At 41.7% G+C, this 17385-nt stretch overlaps 1 protein-coding gene across 1 annotated transcript in view; it reads right to left on the reverse strand.

The window, feature by feature from the left end:
• adamts7 (a disintegrin-like and metallopeptidase (reprolysin type) with thrombospondin type 1 motif, 7) overlaps nt 1-17385 on the reverse strand; it is a 78059-nt gene that overhangs the window by 52093 nt on the left and 8581 nt on the right. Inside the window, exons 3-6 of the mRNA XM_028401627.1 lie at nt 9661-9835; nt 6596-6795; nt 2857-2940; nt 1155-1279 (exon numbers count right to left, since the gene is read on the reverse strand). Coding sequence (XP_028257428.1) covers nt 1155-1279; nt 2857-2940; nt 6596-6795; nt 9661-9835 — 584 coding nt within the window. The remainder of the gene's footprint in view (nt 1-1154; nt 1280-2856; nt 2941-6595; nt 6796-9660; nt 9836-17385) is intronic.

The following is a 17385-nucleotide window of genomic DNA, read 5'->3' on the forward strand; positions in this document are numbered from 1 at the left end:
ATCTTCACAAAACTATGCTGTGAGCCCAGTCTGCCTCTGACGGTGTACAGAATGCAGTACAACACTGAAGCTGAGGTTGATCACAGCTGAGTGTAGAATCACTGTGTACTAGGAGAGTTGCAGCGTATAGCCGGCTACATTTCCACTGATGACTCTCCCTCCCTTCGTCTTGTGAGTTTCAGCCCTCTTCTGTCTGGCAGGAGACGAGTCCCAGGGTGCAGAACAACGCTCTTAGTTAGTCCCTTGGAGCATATATATGGAACATATCTCTGGGTATTTACACCCAGAGATATTTACACTGGGTAATTGATTATTCTTGTGGATCCATCTACCCAACAACTACTCACCTAATGCATCAGTGGCCCATTGCTTATGAACCAGAGGGGCTGATGGGGGTTTTAATAAATGTACAGACATATATTTCCTTGTGGCAGCAGCCCCCTCTGCATCTGTGTCAACTGTTTCCCTTCTATGAGCCAGCATAGGAGGTTCGCCCCTGACATCAGGCCTATATTGCAAAATTTAGCGAGAGATTTACACTGATGAGCACTTTGTGAACTGCTCTAATAAGGGCACTGATTTATTTGTGTCCTAATATTTATATAGAATACACAATATATTAAATGTGTTAAAAATACAATATGAATGATTGAAGATTGATTGATAAAGGGTCGGACCTTAGATCACTAAAAGAAAGGAGAAAATAAAATAAAATGAAATCATTCTAAACATTCACTTTCTATAATCTGATAAGAGAGTTTGACGTGAGAGAAATGGAGGGAAAAAAACAAGCATCAATCTGTTTTTCTGCCCTAAACCAAAACGATTGTGATCTGTTATAGTGTCAGTACAATCTGTCAGTAGTTTATAAAAACAGACCTCAATATCGGGCAGTTTATTTAAAGAATACAGGAGAGTTCAGGAAGAACATTTTTACTATGGCAGTAATACGGAGGCATCTGAAAATGATTCTGTCATTACAGATGTGTGAGATAAGAAAAAAAAAATAAAAAATAAAAAAAGTTTCAAATAGAGACACTGCTTTCAGTCTGCACTGGAATAACATGAGAAAATAAAAACAAGCTGTGAATGCTGTGACGAGGCGTGATTAAGGTTGCGAAAGTTCTGCCATCTCTGAGTGTGTTTTTATTTACCTGGTGAGCAGAACGGCGACATCATGGTGAAGCGGGTGCTCGTCTCCCTTCATGTTGAGTTTCTTCTGCCACTTACAGAAGCTGTTCAGGCTGTTGTCAGCGTGGTGTGTAATCTTTAAGTCATCCTGGAGACCACATGTCACAGTGATAAGGAGGGGAAGAGAACATACGATATGTAATAAACATATCTATCAAAGAGGTACAAAATGGGATGTTAATAATGCACATCGAAAAGAAAATACAGCTACAATTTGTGGAAAATGCTTGAATTGCAGCATCACAGCTGTTATCATGTGATAAAGCCTTTTAGCTGGTCCTAATAACAGACTCAGGTAATAGCCTCATGTGTCACTCAGCTGTCTGGTTTCTTGACAGTCTTGATTTGTGCCACTTTAACTAACATTAAATCTGAATTTGAACATTCTTATAGCTGCCGGATAAACACAGGTTTTTTAGGAGGGAAAACCTCAAACGCTTTGCAACTGAACATATAATGATACAAATTACCAACGTCTTCCACTCGAAGTGTCACATAATAATCAATATACCAAAAGGTTGTGTTCATTTACTCCATCCGTATCCCGACACACATTTTATTATCTTTGGCTGCAAATGACAAACATGCTGCAGAAGCCTTAGCTTGACTCTGACAGCGAGAAAATCACACAATACCTGCTAGAGATGAAAATCAGACACAGTCATAATTAATGTGGTCACATCCTGCAAGCATGCTGAAGCATTAATTTCCATCTACAGAGAGAATATTTATCCAAAATATTTTTAATTGGCACCACAAACATTACACGTGTGAGGTCCAAACTTTAATTAGCACATCTCTAATCTCAATCTAACCTGCATTTTAGATGACTTCTGATTTAAATGAAAAAAAAGCATGTGTGTGTGCCTCAGTAAAAACCTGTTTACTACACCAACTCTACCACCAAAACAAAATGTGTTCAGAAATGAGATGTTTGCTTTCTTCAGGGCGAAACCAAAGTGAACAAAGAAAACAGGCTCAGTGCTTTAAAGACTGCCTCTAAGGACCAGCTGCATCACTGTGGTATCAAAAGACTTATTATGACTGAACATATCCTTTTTAAGGAGATAATCCTGCCGATCTAATGGCTGAGGAGTGGGACCATGGCTGTCGATGACCGCCAGCGGTGGTCTACGAGTCACAGCCAAACTGACATCGAGCCTTCATTCAGGGACTCTGTGTGAAATATGAGCAAGTTCCTAATGCAAAAATTGAAGCTACTGTTAGCTGGTAAAAGAAATGCACATAGGTGGATTGAACCCTCAATGTGGAAGCCCTGTTTAATAAACATCTGCTCATATATAGAATAAATCTATCCTTCAGGCCGCTGTTTCATTTCTCTTATCAGCTACGGCCAAAAGGATGCAGGTGACACAAAACAATAAAAATACTGTCACAGCCAGACTGCTACACACAGTGAGGGAGAGGATGTGTGTGACAAAAGAAGATGATGAAGAAAAAAAGTGAAAAGAAACAGGAGGAAATGCAGGAAGACAAGAGAGAACGTGAAAAAAAGAAGAGTAGAAGTAAAAGAATGAGGAGGAGGAGAAGATCCCTCAGTCCTAAACTGCGCTTCAATACAATTTGGATTCACTGACTCTATAGTTGTACTGTAAAGGGTTAATGTACAGTGGTAGGGCCTGTTGAACAGCAGTGTGTCTTTACCTCTTCCTGCTCCAGCAGAATTAGACGGACGACCACAATGTTGATGGCATTTCCAATGCTGGCATCTTTGAACAGTCCTGCCACCTGACAGAAGAACCCAAAACACACTGTGTTAACTGTGATTAACAGAAAATGCAGGCTGCAGAGTTTACAATGACTGCAGAAACCAAGGGCAGCAAAAGGGAAATATATATATACACACACACATATATATAGATATATATATATACACAACAGAAGAACTTCTATGTCGGTGCATACTGTTATTTCCAGATGATGGAACACTCAGAGGACTTGATTGAATTTCTCTGTTTTCAATGCCAGAACCAAAATGAGAAACATGCTCCGAATAAGAAGACTTTTTTTTTTAAGTTATTCTTCTTTTATCTATTAAGCGATTTACAAGTTGAGTTATTCAGAATGATCCTTTGTTAGGAGAAATAATGATGAACGGAGGAGCAGCTAATTGTTACCATCACACCATCATCATCACAAACAAACCTCTCAAACTTCCAAATGTTTCAAAAGCACTTTGACCTTTAGCGATCTGTGATTACAGCTCTGAATGATATCAGTTTAAACTCTCACATCTCCTGAACTGCACACACATGCATTTACATGTATGACGGAATTAACCTTTCGATTCCATCCCGTCAGCTCAGAGTTTGCAGTGCCATGGAAAAGTGACAGGATGGTTCGGTCACTGACTAAGTGGCGTGTAGTAATCACCTGCATTTAACCAATTCTATAGCTGGGAGTTAATTCAGACAAGAGCAGGAGGGGTGAGTGGACAGGGATCAGGGAAGGATCAAGGTCAACAGACTTGAGAAATAAGAAGTGAGAGCCATGAAAGAAAGGTCTGAGGTGATGGAGCCTGTTAGCAGTGGAAGCCTCAACACATGTGGGAACACTGTGTGAGGCAGTGTGATTGTTTTACTTCACAGATGACCACTGAACGAACAAGTGGTAGGTTTTTTTTAACCCTTACTGTTGTAGCTATGCATCATCCTGGTCGGGAGAGATGATGTAATACACTTGTTGCAGGTGGACGAAATACAGCTTGTGATTTATGTTTAAGACAAAGCAGTCTGTGCCATAGGAGAAATTAAGGCCAGGTTTATTTACTGGTATCTTCGATATCAACACACAGCTGTACAGAGAAGACTGCAAATAAATATTTACACACACCTGCATTTAAGAGATTGATCTGTTGTGTCTTGTGCTGTTTTTTTTCCACACAAACCAAGCTACAGGTGTCACTCCATTAGCACCTCTGAAAAGAGAGGACATCTTCTCACCTTGCCTTTGACTGCCTGTGTTCTGAACACATTTGGACATGTTCAGATGGCGTGCTTTCCTTTCAAGGGTGCATTACCAGCATCACACTACACATCTAAATAAAATATGCTACTTTTAAAAGCCTTCTTTTGTCTAAAAAAATCCAGAAGTATACTGCGTTTTTTGTGGACTATGCGCTGCTATAAAACTCAGTTTTTGCATTTTGACAGACTTTCATCTATTATGCATGCTTCAAAATGTGCATAGCTCCAGCTTTTCGTTCACATTTTCAACACAACACATATGCCAGTTCAATGCAGTGTGTGGCTGCAGTTAGCACGACACTACGAGTCTTTATCAGGGCTTATAAAGTCACAAAATTCAAACACAGCCAACTGTTGTAACTGCATTTATAAGTGACCACCTCAGACACAGCAGAGTTACTGTACAGAGATATAGAAGAGATACGTTCTTTGGCAAATCGTCTACACACTAAATTTTATTTTGTACTGCTGTGGTATTTATACTTCAAAGATCGAAAAAAAAGCTCACACAAAAAGTACATTCATCAAAAATAGTGGTTGTGTTCAGTGGCTTTTATTTTTTAAGTTTGAATGAACTAAACTTTCAGAAAAGCCTTCTGAGTTTGTTCTTTGTGTTTCATTTCTTTGGTGAGTTCAAGGTTTCTTCATGTTACCACATGGTTCCTCTTTGCACCAAGTCCTAAAGGATAAAAAAAAACAGCTGACAAACGTTTATGCCTTTACTTTCTGCTTGCACAGTGTCCTACAGCGATCATAAATATCTCTGAGAAAACACTGTGAGATCGACTGTCCGAGCTCTTGCTGTGTGTAGATCATCCCACTGTGCGCATATACAAGTACAGCAGAGCGTAAACATGAACCTCTTGTACGGCTGACACCTTCAACATGAAGCCTCGCTGATGAGACAATGGAGCGAGTGGAAAACTGATGCCATGACTCCTTGTTAACAGGCTGTTTCCATTCAAGCTCTGCACAATTGTTTTCATGAAACTGAATTGTTTGGGGGTTTTAAAGTTCAAAGCTGCTGCATAAAGAGCTAAAAAAAAGCACCACAAGAGGATGTGGGGAATAATGGTGGCATCCTGCGTGTATTATTGTCAGCCGAGTGAACTAGTTCAAGTCCCTTTCTGTCAGTGAGTTCCCTTTCCTGATACTCTGGCCTCTTCAGTAGCAGAGGTCGAAGCTTAACATGACGGCATTTTGGAAAAACTCAATTATGTGCTCATCAAAAACAGACAGGGAGTCAGTTTGCTTAACCTCTAACAAGGCAGAAGTATTAGCACTGAACGTGGGAGGTGAGAGCATCATGGACCGAAGAAAAAACAATGAGAAGATGTCTTGATCCTCTGGGAAGCAAAACATCCATATAATTTTCTATTCTGCGATGCTCGTCTCTTTCACACAGCCCGTTCAAGGTGGGACGCTTCTCTGAGTGAAAGGCGGCTGCGCCTTGTTGCACCGGCAGCGGAGGCAGTCACCGAGCTGAATTAATGTCAGTGTGAAACTGGGAGCTAGCACAACACACCTGTTCATTTGGTGGGAGTACAAAGTGATGTTTTATAGGCATCCTGTCCTGATTTTAGCCGCCTACTGGGAGCTCCTATACTATTTACAAAATCATTTTGATGTCATATCGACTCATAGCAGGGTGATTGGCTTCTCTTCCACAGTGGGTCGGCAGTGCCAGCACCATGTAGATCTGTGTTTTGGTTCAGAAGACACATAATACTACATAAGACCTGCTTTACAGTGTACATCAGGCATATGTTAATAATGGCTTGAAGGTAAAGTTATCCAGCAGCTCTCCCGACAGATGTTACTGAGGTTTACTGAGGAGAGCTAAGACACAAAAAGGGATGCACTACCAGTGACGATGTGACCTTGTTGCTATTGAAATAGCAAATATTTAACAGTTTCAGTGCTTTCCATTTCATTAGATGCTGGGCTGTGTTAATAAATTTGTCCTCTTTTCATTTTAAGTTTGTAAGCCGAGGTACGTTATCTGTACTCTGCCTTATCTTTGGACATTACTGTTTACATACACAATTTTCTCATTAAACTCCATTGTTTTGCTTTAACCAGGGTCTCATTATAAAGCTAACGGGTGCACTTTTTGCTTTAGCTTCAGGAAGAGATGCCATGACACCATGACAGACCCTCATCTCCCTTATCTCTATATTATTGTTTTCATTAAATTAAATCTTTCCTGTTGTAAATCCAACCAAACAAACGGCGGAGTAATGGCTCCTGAAGAGACCTGAACCTGCATCTGACAAGTGACAAGACAGACGCCACTGGTGCTGTGCACATTTCTCACATTTGTGCCATACCTTACCTTTTCCTTGAAAAAGTAAAAGTTTTTTTGATTTATAAATGACTCCATGGAAAAGTTATGTAATCCTTCAGTACACACTTACTATGTTCATGACAGCCAGGATGTAGCTTTCCACGGCTTTGCTCCCATGATAGTCCACCATTTTGGGGTCTGCCACCACCAGTGTTTCCACCCACTTCTCTTTGCTGACTGAGCGTTGGTGAATTCTCCTCCTTTTTCTCTGCTGCCGCCGTTCCCAGCGCTCCCGCTGTCTCTCAGTATTTTCCAAACTTTGATGGGAAACTGGAGATGGAAGAATAGAAATAGACATATAAATCTTTCACACTGAGGCACAGCATGTGTCTACAAAACACACAAAGTATCCTTAACTTTCTATATACACTCTACTGTATATATATATCAGTGTTTCTCAGATTGAGGTCTAAACTTTTCTTTCTGAAGTTGATGCAGTGCATAAAGGAATCCAATAAAACAAGAAGAAAAAACATTATTTGCATTCTAGCCTACAGTATTCTCATGGAATATCCTAACTTAAGACAAAGGAGACAAAGGACGCTCCTTTGAGGACAACAATGTTCACATTTTAGACAGGGAGGAAAGGTGGTTTGAAAGAGGAGTCAAGGAAGCCATCTATGTTAAGCTGGAAAAACCTTCCCTTAACAGAGGTGGTGGCCTCAGACATCATCTTTCTACCACATACAATGCAGTGATTCCATCCATTCCCAGGAAGTTTGCACATACTCACAGCAAGAACAAAGGGCTGTCAACCAGTCGTTAGCCAGTCGTTAGCCAGTCGTTAGACACACCTGGCCCAGTCAGCCAGATCATCACAGGTAATTATGGAAACATTTAGTGCTATTGTTTTTATGTTTTTAAGTTTGACCCAGACCCACCCACTGAGGTCTGTAACCACATATAAACCATGTTTCCCCACCAAACAGTTAGAACTGATGAAGCTGCTTGGATGAGCAGCAAAACGTCTTCAAGAAAACTCTACAAGTCCGGACGCCTTGCTTCAATCTTCTCTACATATGATGACCTGGATGACTGAGAATCTTCATCAACATGTTAAATGCATCTAATGTAACTTGATACCTCTGGCACAAGAATTTCCTTTGGGATTAATAAGGTTGTATCTTATCTTATCTTATCTTATCTTATCTTATAACAATGATCAAAACACAATCACATTTGCGTTTTGTTAAGATGATAATCCTCTACCTGCCTGTCAGGCACCTTGTTAATGATGGTTATAATGATGATTATATTTAATATGATAATGCAAGAGCTTGCATGTACTGCTACCTATCTAAGAAAGCCCTTTACCACTTTTAATTTAAACTAAAGCATGGAGGAGATGTGAGTTACAGCAGCACAGCGGATTTCCTTTAAATGATTGTCAGATGAATGACGGACATGGTCAGAAAACATGTGACATGTGAAGCTGCGTATTGACTTTCCAGCGTAACAATGATTTAAGGCCATGGTGGCACTTTGGACACATCGGCTTTCATGAAGGTTCAGGAGAGGCCATGGTGGCTGACGTCAATGTCACTGAGAGACTCTTGTGCGATCTCAAGGGTGCAATTCATGCAGGATGAACCCAAGAATTCACCTGAAAGCTTCAGGTCAAGAAGAATGGAGAGGAAAATAAATGTCAGGATGGTGACAAGAAGGGGACCATCTCAGTCCGCCAGCAGGGTCTCAAAGAGAGAAAATAAAAAAAATGTTGTCTAAATAATTTGAAATTTTTTTCCCCAGTGAGAAAGCACCAACACACTTATCTGATAAGAAAAGCCCCTTTAATAGCACAGGCATTTTGACTAAAGGTGTAATGATGGCTGCAGGTTAGTGTGTCATGTATATTTACTTTGTCCTACAGAGGCTGCAAAACATCATTATTGATGAAAAACAACAAATAGATGACACAGAATTTTTTTATGTGATATATCATATCACAACTCGGTCCATCAATCTTCCATTCCCTGCAGATTTGTTGTCAAAGAGTTCAAAAAGAAGGAGATTTAAGGATGGAGAACAGAAAGCTCAGAAACACCAGCAGCAGACCGGTTGTAATTGAGAGTGAAATCAGGGAAAACCAGGCGGAAAGACAGCAACAAAGATGGATTCATGGACATCAATAAGATTTACCAGATTGATTCACGGACCATTCCAAAGCTAGGAAGATGGATACCCTGCAAAGCATGCATGAGCTAAATGAATAGCACAGCAAGGATTATTTTTTTTGAAAAGAACACGCACAAGACGGCAGCTTTTACAGTCCAGACTCAACCTACATGGAGCAGATGACGGTTTATAAGACGACAAAAGAAAAGTAGAGAATAGCAGGATGGCATGGAGTCTGAGGTGGATTCTATTTTTTTTCTTTCTTTTTTACAAAACATTTTGTGTAATATTTTTCTTCTGCTTTGCTATTGAGCAAAAGTAATAGATGCATGCATCTGTGAATGAAGCGTATGAGGCACGAATCCAACTCTTACCTATCTAGATAGCAGCTAAGAATAAATACTGAGCCTTTAAAAAAAGATACAACTACAATTCAGTATTCAAATAACTTTCAATACACATTGCTGCTGTGTGAGGGTTCAATAAAGACATTCTAGGTTAAACGGTGACATCTGTCTGTATCCTTTCTGTTTGTGTTGTTAAATTAACATGACAGCGTGACCTCAGGAAGAGCAGCTGCTGTGATGCAAAGGATGCTGGGGATGTAAATAAACACACACACACACACAGGTGCACATGTCAGAAAAAGCCGAGTTATTTTCCTAATAATTCACTCACAAACTCTGTGCACATTCTCTCCATCTCTCCTGCATGTTTAGTGTGTTTTTTTGAGGTTCAGCAAATCCACCTCAGAATACTAAGCAGCTGATTAGTGAGCGACTCGGTTTCGACAGCTTCATTCTTCTGACCGCTGTGTGGAGTATTAACCCGAGACAGGCTCATCAACAGACAAGAAAATGTAATCAATATGCATCTTCATTCACATCATTGAGTCACTTAGTGGTTTACCAGTGGATAAGGCAGGGTCAAATGGGGGCTACATAAACACATGTGTGACATGTGTCTCTATTAATGTGCAATATAACTAGAATTTTATACAATGTAAGCATAACAACATACCTCTGACTCCACAGGTACCGTTGAGTCCTTCTTTCCCTGAGTTGAGCTGTATGACTGGACTCCAGGAGGGAGGGGACACGTGGCGTTTGTAGATGGCGTGGGCCTGCGGTGCTGAGGTCGACGTCTCCAGAGGCTGAATGAAGAACTCTTCATTGGACAACCTGAACAGTCCTGTCTGAAGAAACACAAAGGGCTGCAGGTCAGTTTTCTGCTCGTCGCTTTAAAACTTTTAAATTCATTTTAATTACAAAATATTGACAAAATAACTCAATATTTCCACTTTCCAACAAAACAAAGCTCTTTACTTCTGCCAACTAAGATAACACAGAGTGTCGATTAAACCAATTAATAGATGTGCTTTCAAAGAAAAAATAATTAGTCATTTAAACAGCAGTAAAAAAGTTAAACTGTATTTATTTTATTACATCACTGTTTCCGGTTGTTATCGGTGAGAAGACACAGAAGAGAGACCCAGTAACATGCAGCAAATGGTCCTGCTTCTAATGACATATGCACACATATGCAAATAACCACTCATCAATGAATCATACATGCCAGCAGCCTTATCTCCCACTGTGTCATAATTATAGCTTCTCCTGGGACACTATGCTCTTCGAACTTTATTATGAGTAATTAGCATAAACAGATCCATAGGTTCTGTTTCTGCAGCTGCAGCTACTTCCTGCTGTCCTTATGTCAGCAGCATGTTTTCTGTACAAAGTTCTTTCTGCAGCACAGACAGGACATCCAACTGAAAACAGTTACTGTTACTGCTGCACTCATCAGCGCCATTTCTCTCACATTTGTAACAGATTAGATAATCCTAAATGAGGCAAATTCATGATGTCCATGTATTAAATGTTGTTCCCAAGTATGGCTTCAGTACATCATGTTTGATTAGACTTATATATGTGTCGTAAATACATTATGAGATCAGGATATTGCCTAAAAATTGACCTTTGACCTTATACTAATACTAATACTTAGATTAGCAAATTATTTATGGAGTAATGTTTGTTCACAGGATAACCTCACATCTGTGGTCACAGCTGTTGCCATGGAGACAGAATAAAAATAAATAACGCTGCTAGGGAGGTCTTCTTTGTCAGTGTGACCATCAATGCATAATTTTATTTTCTGCTAACCCGTGTTCTGCTGAGTTTGTATTAATATGACCACGCAGTCATACAATCTTATCTGGTCCTGCAGACACTTCACGGTTAAAGCCTTTGAGGGGAAATACGTTCTTTACTCTGACATGGGTGTAAGCAATGTAGAGTCCCCATTATTTACTGAAGCTAAGCTTTGGGACGTATTGGGGTAAAAAGTTATATATAGCCATTTTTAAATGGAATTATATTAAAGATAATCTACAATTGCCCCAACCTCCTGCTGTGTCTGCAAAAAGAAATTAAACCACTGCTAACCTCTGAGCATCTCCTGGGCATCTTTCACTCCTGTGATATTTTTTCCCTGCAATTAAGCTGCTAGCTGCTTTGACCATCATTGGAAAGCTAAATGTCAGACACTTTCATGGGTATGTGTGTCTAAGCGTGCATTTTAAAACAGCAGCAGTTTAAGGGTTTCTGAGGTTTGTCCTCAGCACACACAACAAACCTCAGTAATGCTCCCCAATAAAACAGCACAATATGTCAAGTTTGCTGTGGACATTCTGGGCATGTCTGAGGAGAGGGGAAGATCGAATATCTGGTAGGTTACTGCACCCTAAATCACACAGGCACTGAGCCAAAACCAAATTCCAGTAGCCCCCCGTCTTTTTCTGCTGACCAAACCCAGACATATTTAATTCTTGTCCACTGTCAGCTGCAGTTAAATTTTCTTTCAGTTGTCACAGAGTCCCACTGACGCCCAGAGAGGAGAAGGAGGAGGAGGAGGAGGGAGCTGCAATATTTGAAAGCCACATTCTGAGTGTACAACATGGAGAAGGTTGAGCAGAGTAAGAGAGACAAGCTTCAAAGAGGAGCTGTCAGCAGCTGTACAGGATCAGAGAGTGTGTGTGAAAAATAGATGGACCTCAGTTTCATATATCTGTATAAGCACTTATAGAAGATGGACCCTATGGTACTCATGCCAATAGTACCAGTTTTTACAAGCAAAACTGACCTCTCTGTGCTTTACAGAAACCCAGAGCTTAACACCTATGCAACTGACACGAAACATACATGTCAAAAACTGCAAAAACAAGTTAACTCCAATGGACTCCCAGGTTGAAAACTTCGAAACTAAACATGTTTACAGCACAGCAGTTTATTCAGTTTTTAGTCTGTTTACATACATTCCCTCCACTTCTTGGCGTAGATTTGGATTGACCAGACATTGAGGTGGACTATGAGGCTGCTGCCCGACCTCACGAAGAAAATGAAGAAATGAGAAACGTGTGTATACTTCTTCAGCAGCAGGAGCTAGAAACAGTGTTTTACTTGTAAAATAAGTTTAATATAATTATGAACCATGATCTTTACCTAACGCCTCACCCTATTTTTAGTGACTACCCTTAACCACTAGTTTGTAATTCAAACCCCTGATCCATAATGAAAACCAAACAAGCAGCGGTACTGAGGGAACATGAACGTGGACTCTTGGGTGATTAGTCTGCCATGCTACCTGTAATCCTCACCATCCCCAACCTACATAATATACCTAATAACTCAGAGTGTTGCACAGCTATGAGTCCCATGATTCTACAACGTCATACAATACATTTTAATTTGACCTGTATAAACGTAACCATGTATCGTATCTGTCCGATTGGGCAAATTATCGCTCTTCAGAAACACCTGAGCTCACAGACAGTTCATCTAGAGTTAAATACAGGCTCAACAAGCAAAATACACAAGAACACTAGCATGTAAGGTTTCTTAGCAACAGCATCACTTGCAGATGCTAAAGAAGGTTCGGGCTTCTCAATACAAAAGGAAAACAAGAGATTCACTGGTGTAATAATCAAACAGCATGTTAAATATACAGCGCTGTAATCTAAGCACAGTGTTTAGACAGTGTTGACGTAACGCTGCCTTCCTCTATGTGCCATCACTCCTGTGCTGTGAGTCTTTGTAAATGTCAGCCTGTCGCCTACAAGATCTCACAACATTTACTTTAGCACTGACTCTACATCGAATTCTTACCTTATTGTATTTTTAGCTCAACAAACATTTTGCTATACTCTGGCATCTCACCTCCTTAAGGAATACATTCAGATGGTGAGATACATATTTATAAGCAGGAACAGACAAAATTCAGGCTATTTTTTTAAGAAACAGCCCAAAAACTTGAGTTTCTGTATGTTCTCAAAACTAAAGCACTGTCTGAACACTGACAATATTTTGATTAAAAGCAGAGCATCTTCATTTGCAGTTCAACAACACAGTGATATCCAACTTCCTTTTTTTCCATGCATAAAGATCGATGAACCCTCCCTGACTTCCTGAAGCTGCTCTGTCTGTGCTGCTCACAGGAGCAGATCAAACCTTTCCTGAGAGAGAGGCCTGTTCCAGTACGGTTGGATTGATGCTCTTGACTCTTCACTGAAGTCAGTGGTTGTGTGTACCCATTTAGGAGAAGCCATGTGTCAGGTGGAGGTGGCTTCTACACAAACATGGCTCATGTCCACAACTCTGTGTGTACATGTATCAGTACCTTCCTAACATGACAACATGTCTTCATTCATTTTCTAAAAACCTTTTTTTTTTAAATATTATATAATCACTACAGTGATAAAGCAGATGGAGATAAGCCCTCCTGCTTAAGAATATACATGTTTTGAGGTTCACCTGCTTACATAACAAACTGCTTGTCTGCTTCTCTTAAGAGCATCTTCCTCTTCAGCTCCACACATACAGTACATAACGGCTGCAGACATTCATAGATGTGTTTTCCAAACACAGAAAATCTTTTTTTTTTTAAAAAGCCTCCAACTTGAGGACATGAAGTAATCCACATAGACACAGAGAAACCTCAAACATTAAATCTCTAAGTGTTTTGACAGTGACATATTTTTGATAAGTTTGGCTCTGCAGCATATTGGACCTGAAATGCAAAATGAAAATATCCCACTTTGTCATCTCTCTCACTCTCCCTCTCTCTCTCTCTCTCTGGGCACTGGAAATAATATCTTGTTTTTAATATAATTTTATGGGCAGAATGGTCTTTGAGAAGATTTTAGATGTACTTCTCTTTCTCTCAGTGACAGAAGGAGCTTTAATGTCTGTGTTTTAGCAGCAGCAGCTGGCAGGCTGATCTCCTGCCACGGAAGAAAAAGACAAACAAACTTGAGATGTGAGGAGCGTAGAGCCGTAGAGTGAGGACCACACAAGCATCCAAACATACCAATGCTATATGCTGCCTGCATGTTTTTAATGTGCTGCAGCTGAGCAGCTGATGACTTATCGTGGATGCAAACACACAAAAGCGAATTTCTTTCCTACGACTGGCACAAAATGTGCCAAACACCATGTGTAATGGGATGGTTTGTCACAGGAAGTCAACAAATTATTGCTATTAGGTAAAAACACACACACACATTTTCAAACTGGTAAAACAAAACAATGCACCAGACTTTGCAAAGCTTTTACAGACTGTCCCGCATCAGTGCACACATAAACGTAAAGCTGTGCATAAATAACATGCTGCTAATGTGTTCCTTTTTACTTTTTAGAAAAATAGTTGTAAAATGCAGAAAATATCCTTTAAATGACTTGTTTGGCTGTATAAAGATTAGCTCTGTCGCCTCTTTATCTGAACAAGTACAGGCCTGTAAACAGACACAAAGGACACACAGGAACATCCATATAATGCAGACAGTGTGGCACTTTTTTATTTATATATTTTGATATCCTCTCATTATAGCATTATGAAGCACAGGAGTCTTTTAAGGACAAACGTCAGCCACCTGACCTCAGCCCAGCTCCTCATGTGCTTTAGTGAGCTGGCTGCTGCTGTGCAGGCCTGGCACAGTTCCCCCCCCACCTCCCCTCCAACAAATGTGGATACCATGTGTCTGCTGATGTGTGTGTGGGTTGTGGCTTCAAAGAGTCTGCAGAGGTATAAAAGATGATTACTAAATAACAGGAGTATATATTTGGAATGTTTTTCAATAGTTTAGAAATGTGTGGATCACTCTATTAAAGCCTTCCTGCTGAGGTTTTGACCTCCAGCAGGACTGTGGAGGAGTTTTTACCTTCATGTGAGTGGTTTTGATTGCCTCCTGCAGGAGGAGAGCACGAAACAAAGTCCTGCCAATGGATAAAGACAAACAACACGCGCTTTTGTAAATGTTTAATGAGGAATGACATGTATTCAATATGTTTGCTAGACCCCCATATATACACAGGAAGTGAGTTTTAGTGAGTGACGGTGAATGTGAATGTCAGTCGTGTTTGTTTAGCTGTGCGAGGCACCTTTAAGCATACGTGCAGAGGAGGACAGCCAGGTGCAGCAGGCTGCAGTGACTCAGGCTTCGCTTCATATATGCTGCAGTGTAATAAAGAGCTATACAATATAACTGGAAATATAAGTCTTAGAAAAAGCAAAACATAGACACTACCCAGCTTTTGTTTTGAAGCCACAACATTTACTTGAATGGCTCCGATTTGATACTTACTGGTGCAATGACAAATCCTGGAGTGGAGAGATCAAGGCCACAAGGTCACATAATTTTTGCACAGATTCTCTAATCCCCACCAGGTCAATACGCTGCTTTCCAAACAATAAACCATGGGTGACAAAGGACATCAAGGCATCACTCAACAGAAAGAAGACAGCCTTCTTGAGTGGAGACAGAGAGGAGATGAGGAGGGCCCAGGCAGAGGTGAGGGAGAAGATTGGAGAGGGCAAGGAGAGCTACAGGAGGAAGCTGGAGAGCCAACTTGCCCGGAACAACTTGAGGGAGGTATGGAGTGGCATGCGAACCATCACCGGCCACAATAGGATCTCCGACCAGCTGATGGATGGAGATCTGCAGGAGGCCAACCAGCTGAACCTGTTTTTCAACAGGTTTGATAGTCCACTCCCTGACCACCCTCCCCCTCCCTGTGATGCACCATTAACACCTGTCAATAACAACAATGTACCTCCTCCTCCCCCTCCCCCTAACCATACTAACCAGTTTCACCTCCCCATCAATAACATCACCCTGCCCCCCTTACCCCAACTTCCATTAACAACCCCCCACCCTCCCCCATCAGATCTCTCTCTCTGCTCTTCTGTGTCCACAGTTGCCATCACCACAGAAGATGTGAGGAGGGAGTTCAGTCGACTACGACCGGGAAAAGCTGCAGGACCGGACGGACTCAGCCCCAGAGTACTCAGGGACTGCGCCACACAGCTGTGTGGGGTCTTCCAACACATCTTCTCCCTGAGTCTGAGCCTGATGACTGTCCCTGCCCTGTGGAAGACAACATGCCTTGTTCCTGTGCCCAAGACCAAACATCCAAGCACACACAGCGACTACAGACCAGTTGCTCTGACTTCACATGTGATGAAGTCTCTGGAGAGGCTGGTCCTGAAACACCTGCGTGCTGTTGTGGAACCATCGCTGGACCCCCTGCAGTTTGCTTACCAGCCCCGTATTGGAGTGGAGGACGCCATCATCTACCTGCTGCACAGAGCACACACCTACTTGGAGGAGGCAGGTAACACTGTTAGAATCATGTTCTTTGATTTTTCCAGTGCGTTTAACACCGTGCAGCCTGCCCTTTTGAATAGGAAGCTCCTGGACATGCAGGTAGAGACCCCACTGGTCACCTGGATCACTAACTATCTTACAGGTCGACCACAATATGTGAGGCTGAGGAACACCGTCTCGGACACAATAGTGAGCAGCACGGGGGCACCCCAGGGCACGGTACTGTCTCCATTCCTGTTCACACTCTATACATCGGACTTCAGACACTGCTCACAGTCCTGCCACCTGCAGAAGTTCTCAGATGACTCTGCCATTGTGGGCTGTACCAGCAGAGGTCGGGAGGCGGAGTATATGAGTGTGGTGGACAGCTTCGTGGAGTGGTGCGGACAGAACCACCTGCAGCTGAATGTCACAAAGACAAAAGAGCTGGTGGTGGACTTCAGGAAGCACCAGACACTCCCTAACCCGGTCAGCATCAAGGGTACCAACGTGGACATTGTGGACAGCTACAAATACCTGGGTGTCCACATTGACCACAAACTGGACTGGTCCACAAATGCAGAGGCAATATACAGGAAGGGACAGAGTCGCCTGTATCTACTGAGGAGACTCAGGTCCTTTAACGTCTGCCAGACCATGCTGCAGATGTTTTACCACTCGGTGGTCTCCAGCGTCATCTTCTACGCTGTAGTGTGCTGGGGCAGCAGGATGAAGACGGCCGACACCAACAGACTCAACAAGCTCATCAGGAAGGCTGGCTCGGTGCTGGGAGTGGAGCTGGAGTCTGTGGTGGAGGTGACGGAGAGGAGGATACTGAGGAAACTCCTCAGTATTCGTAACAACACGTCTCACCCCCTGCACAACACACTGCTGTCCTACAGGAGCACATTCAGCGGTAGACTGAGACTACCGAGGAGCAGCACAGAACGCCACAGGAGGTCCTTCCTGCCAGTGGCCATCAGACTGTATAACTCCTCCCCTTTCTGTAGGAGAGGAGCTGGATGATCATGTCAGGCATCACTGTCATTCCTATATTATGTTTACTTAGCACCTTACATCTCCATATTGTATCCATGTATCAT

The sequence above is a fragment of the Parambassis ranga genome, chromosome 3 (genome assembly GCF_900634625.1).
Source record: "Parambassis ranga chromosome 3, fParRan2.1, whole genome shotgun sequence".
Classification (NCBI taxonomy): domain Eukaryota; kingdom Metazoa; phylum Chordata; class Actinopteri; family Ambassidae; genus Parambassis; species Parambassis ranga.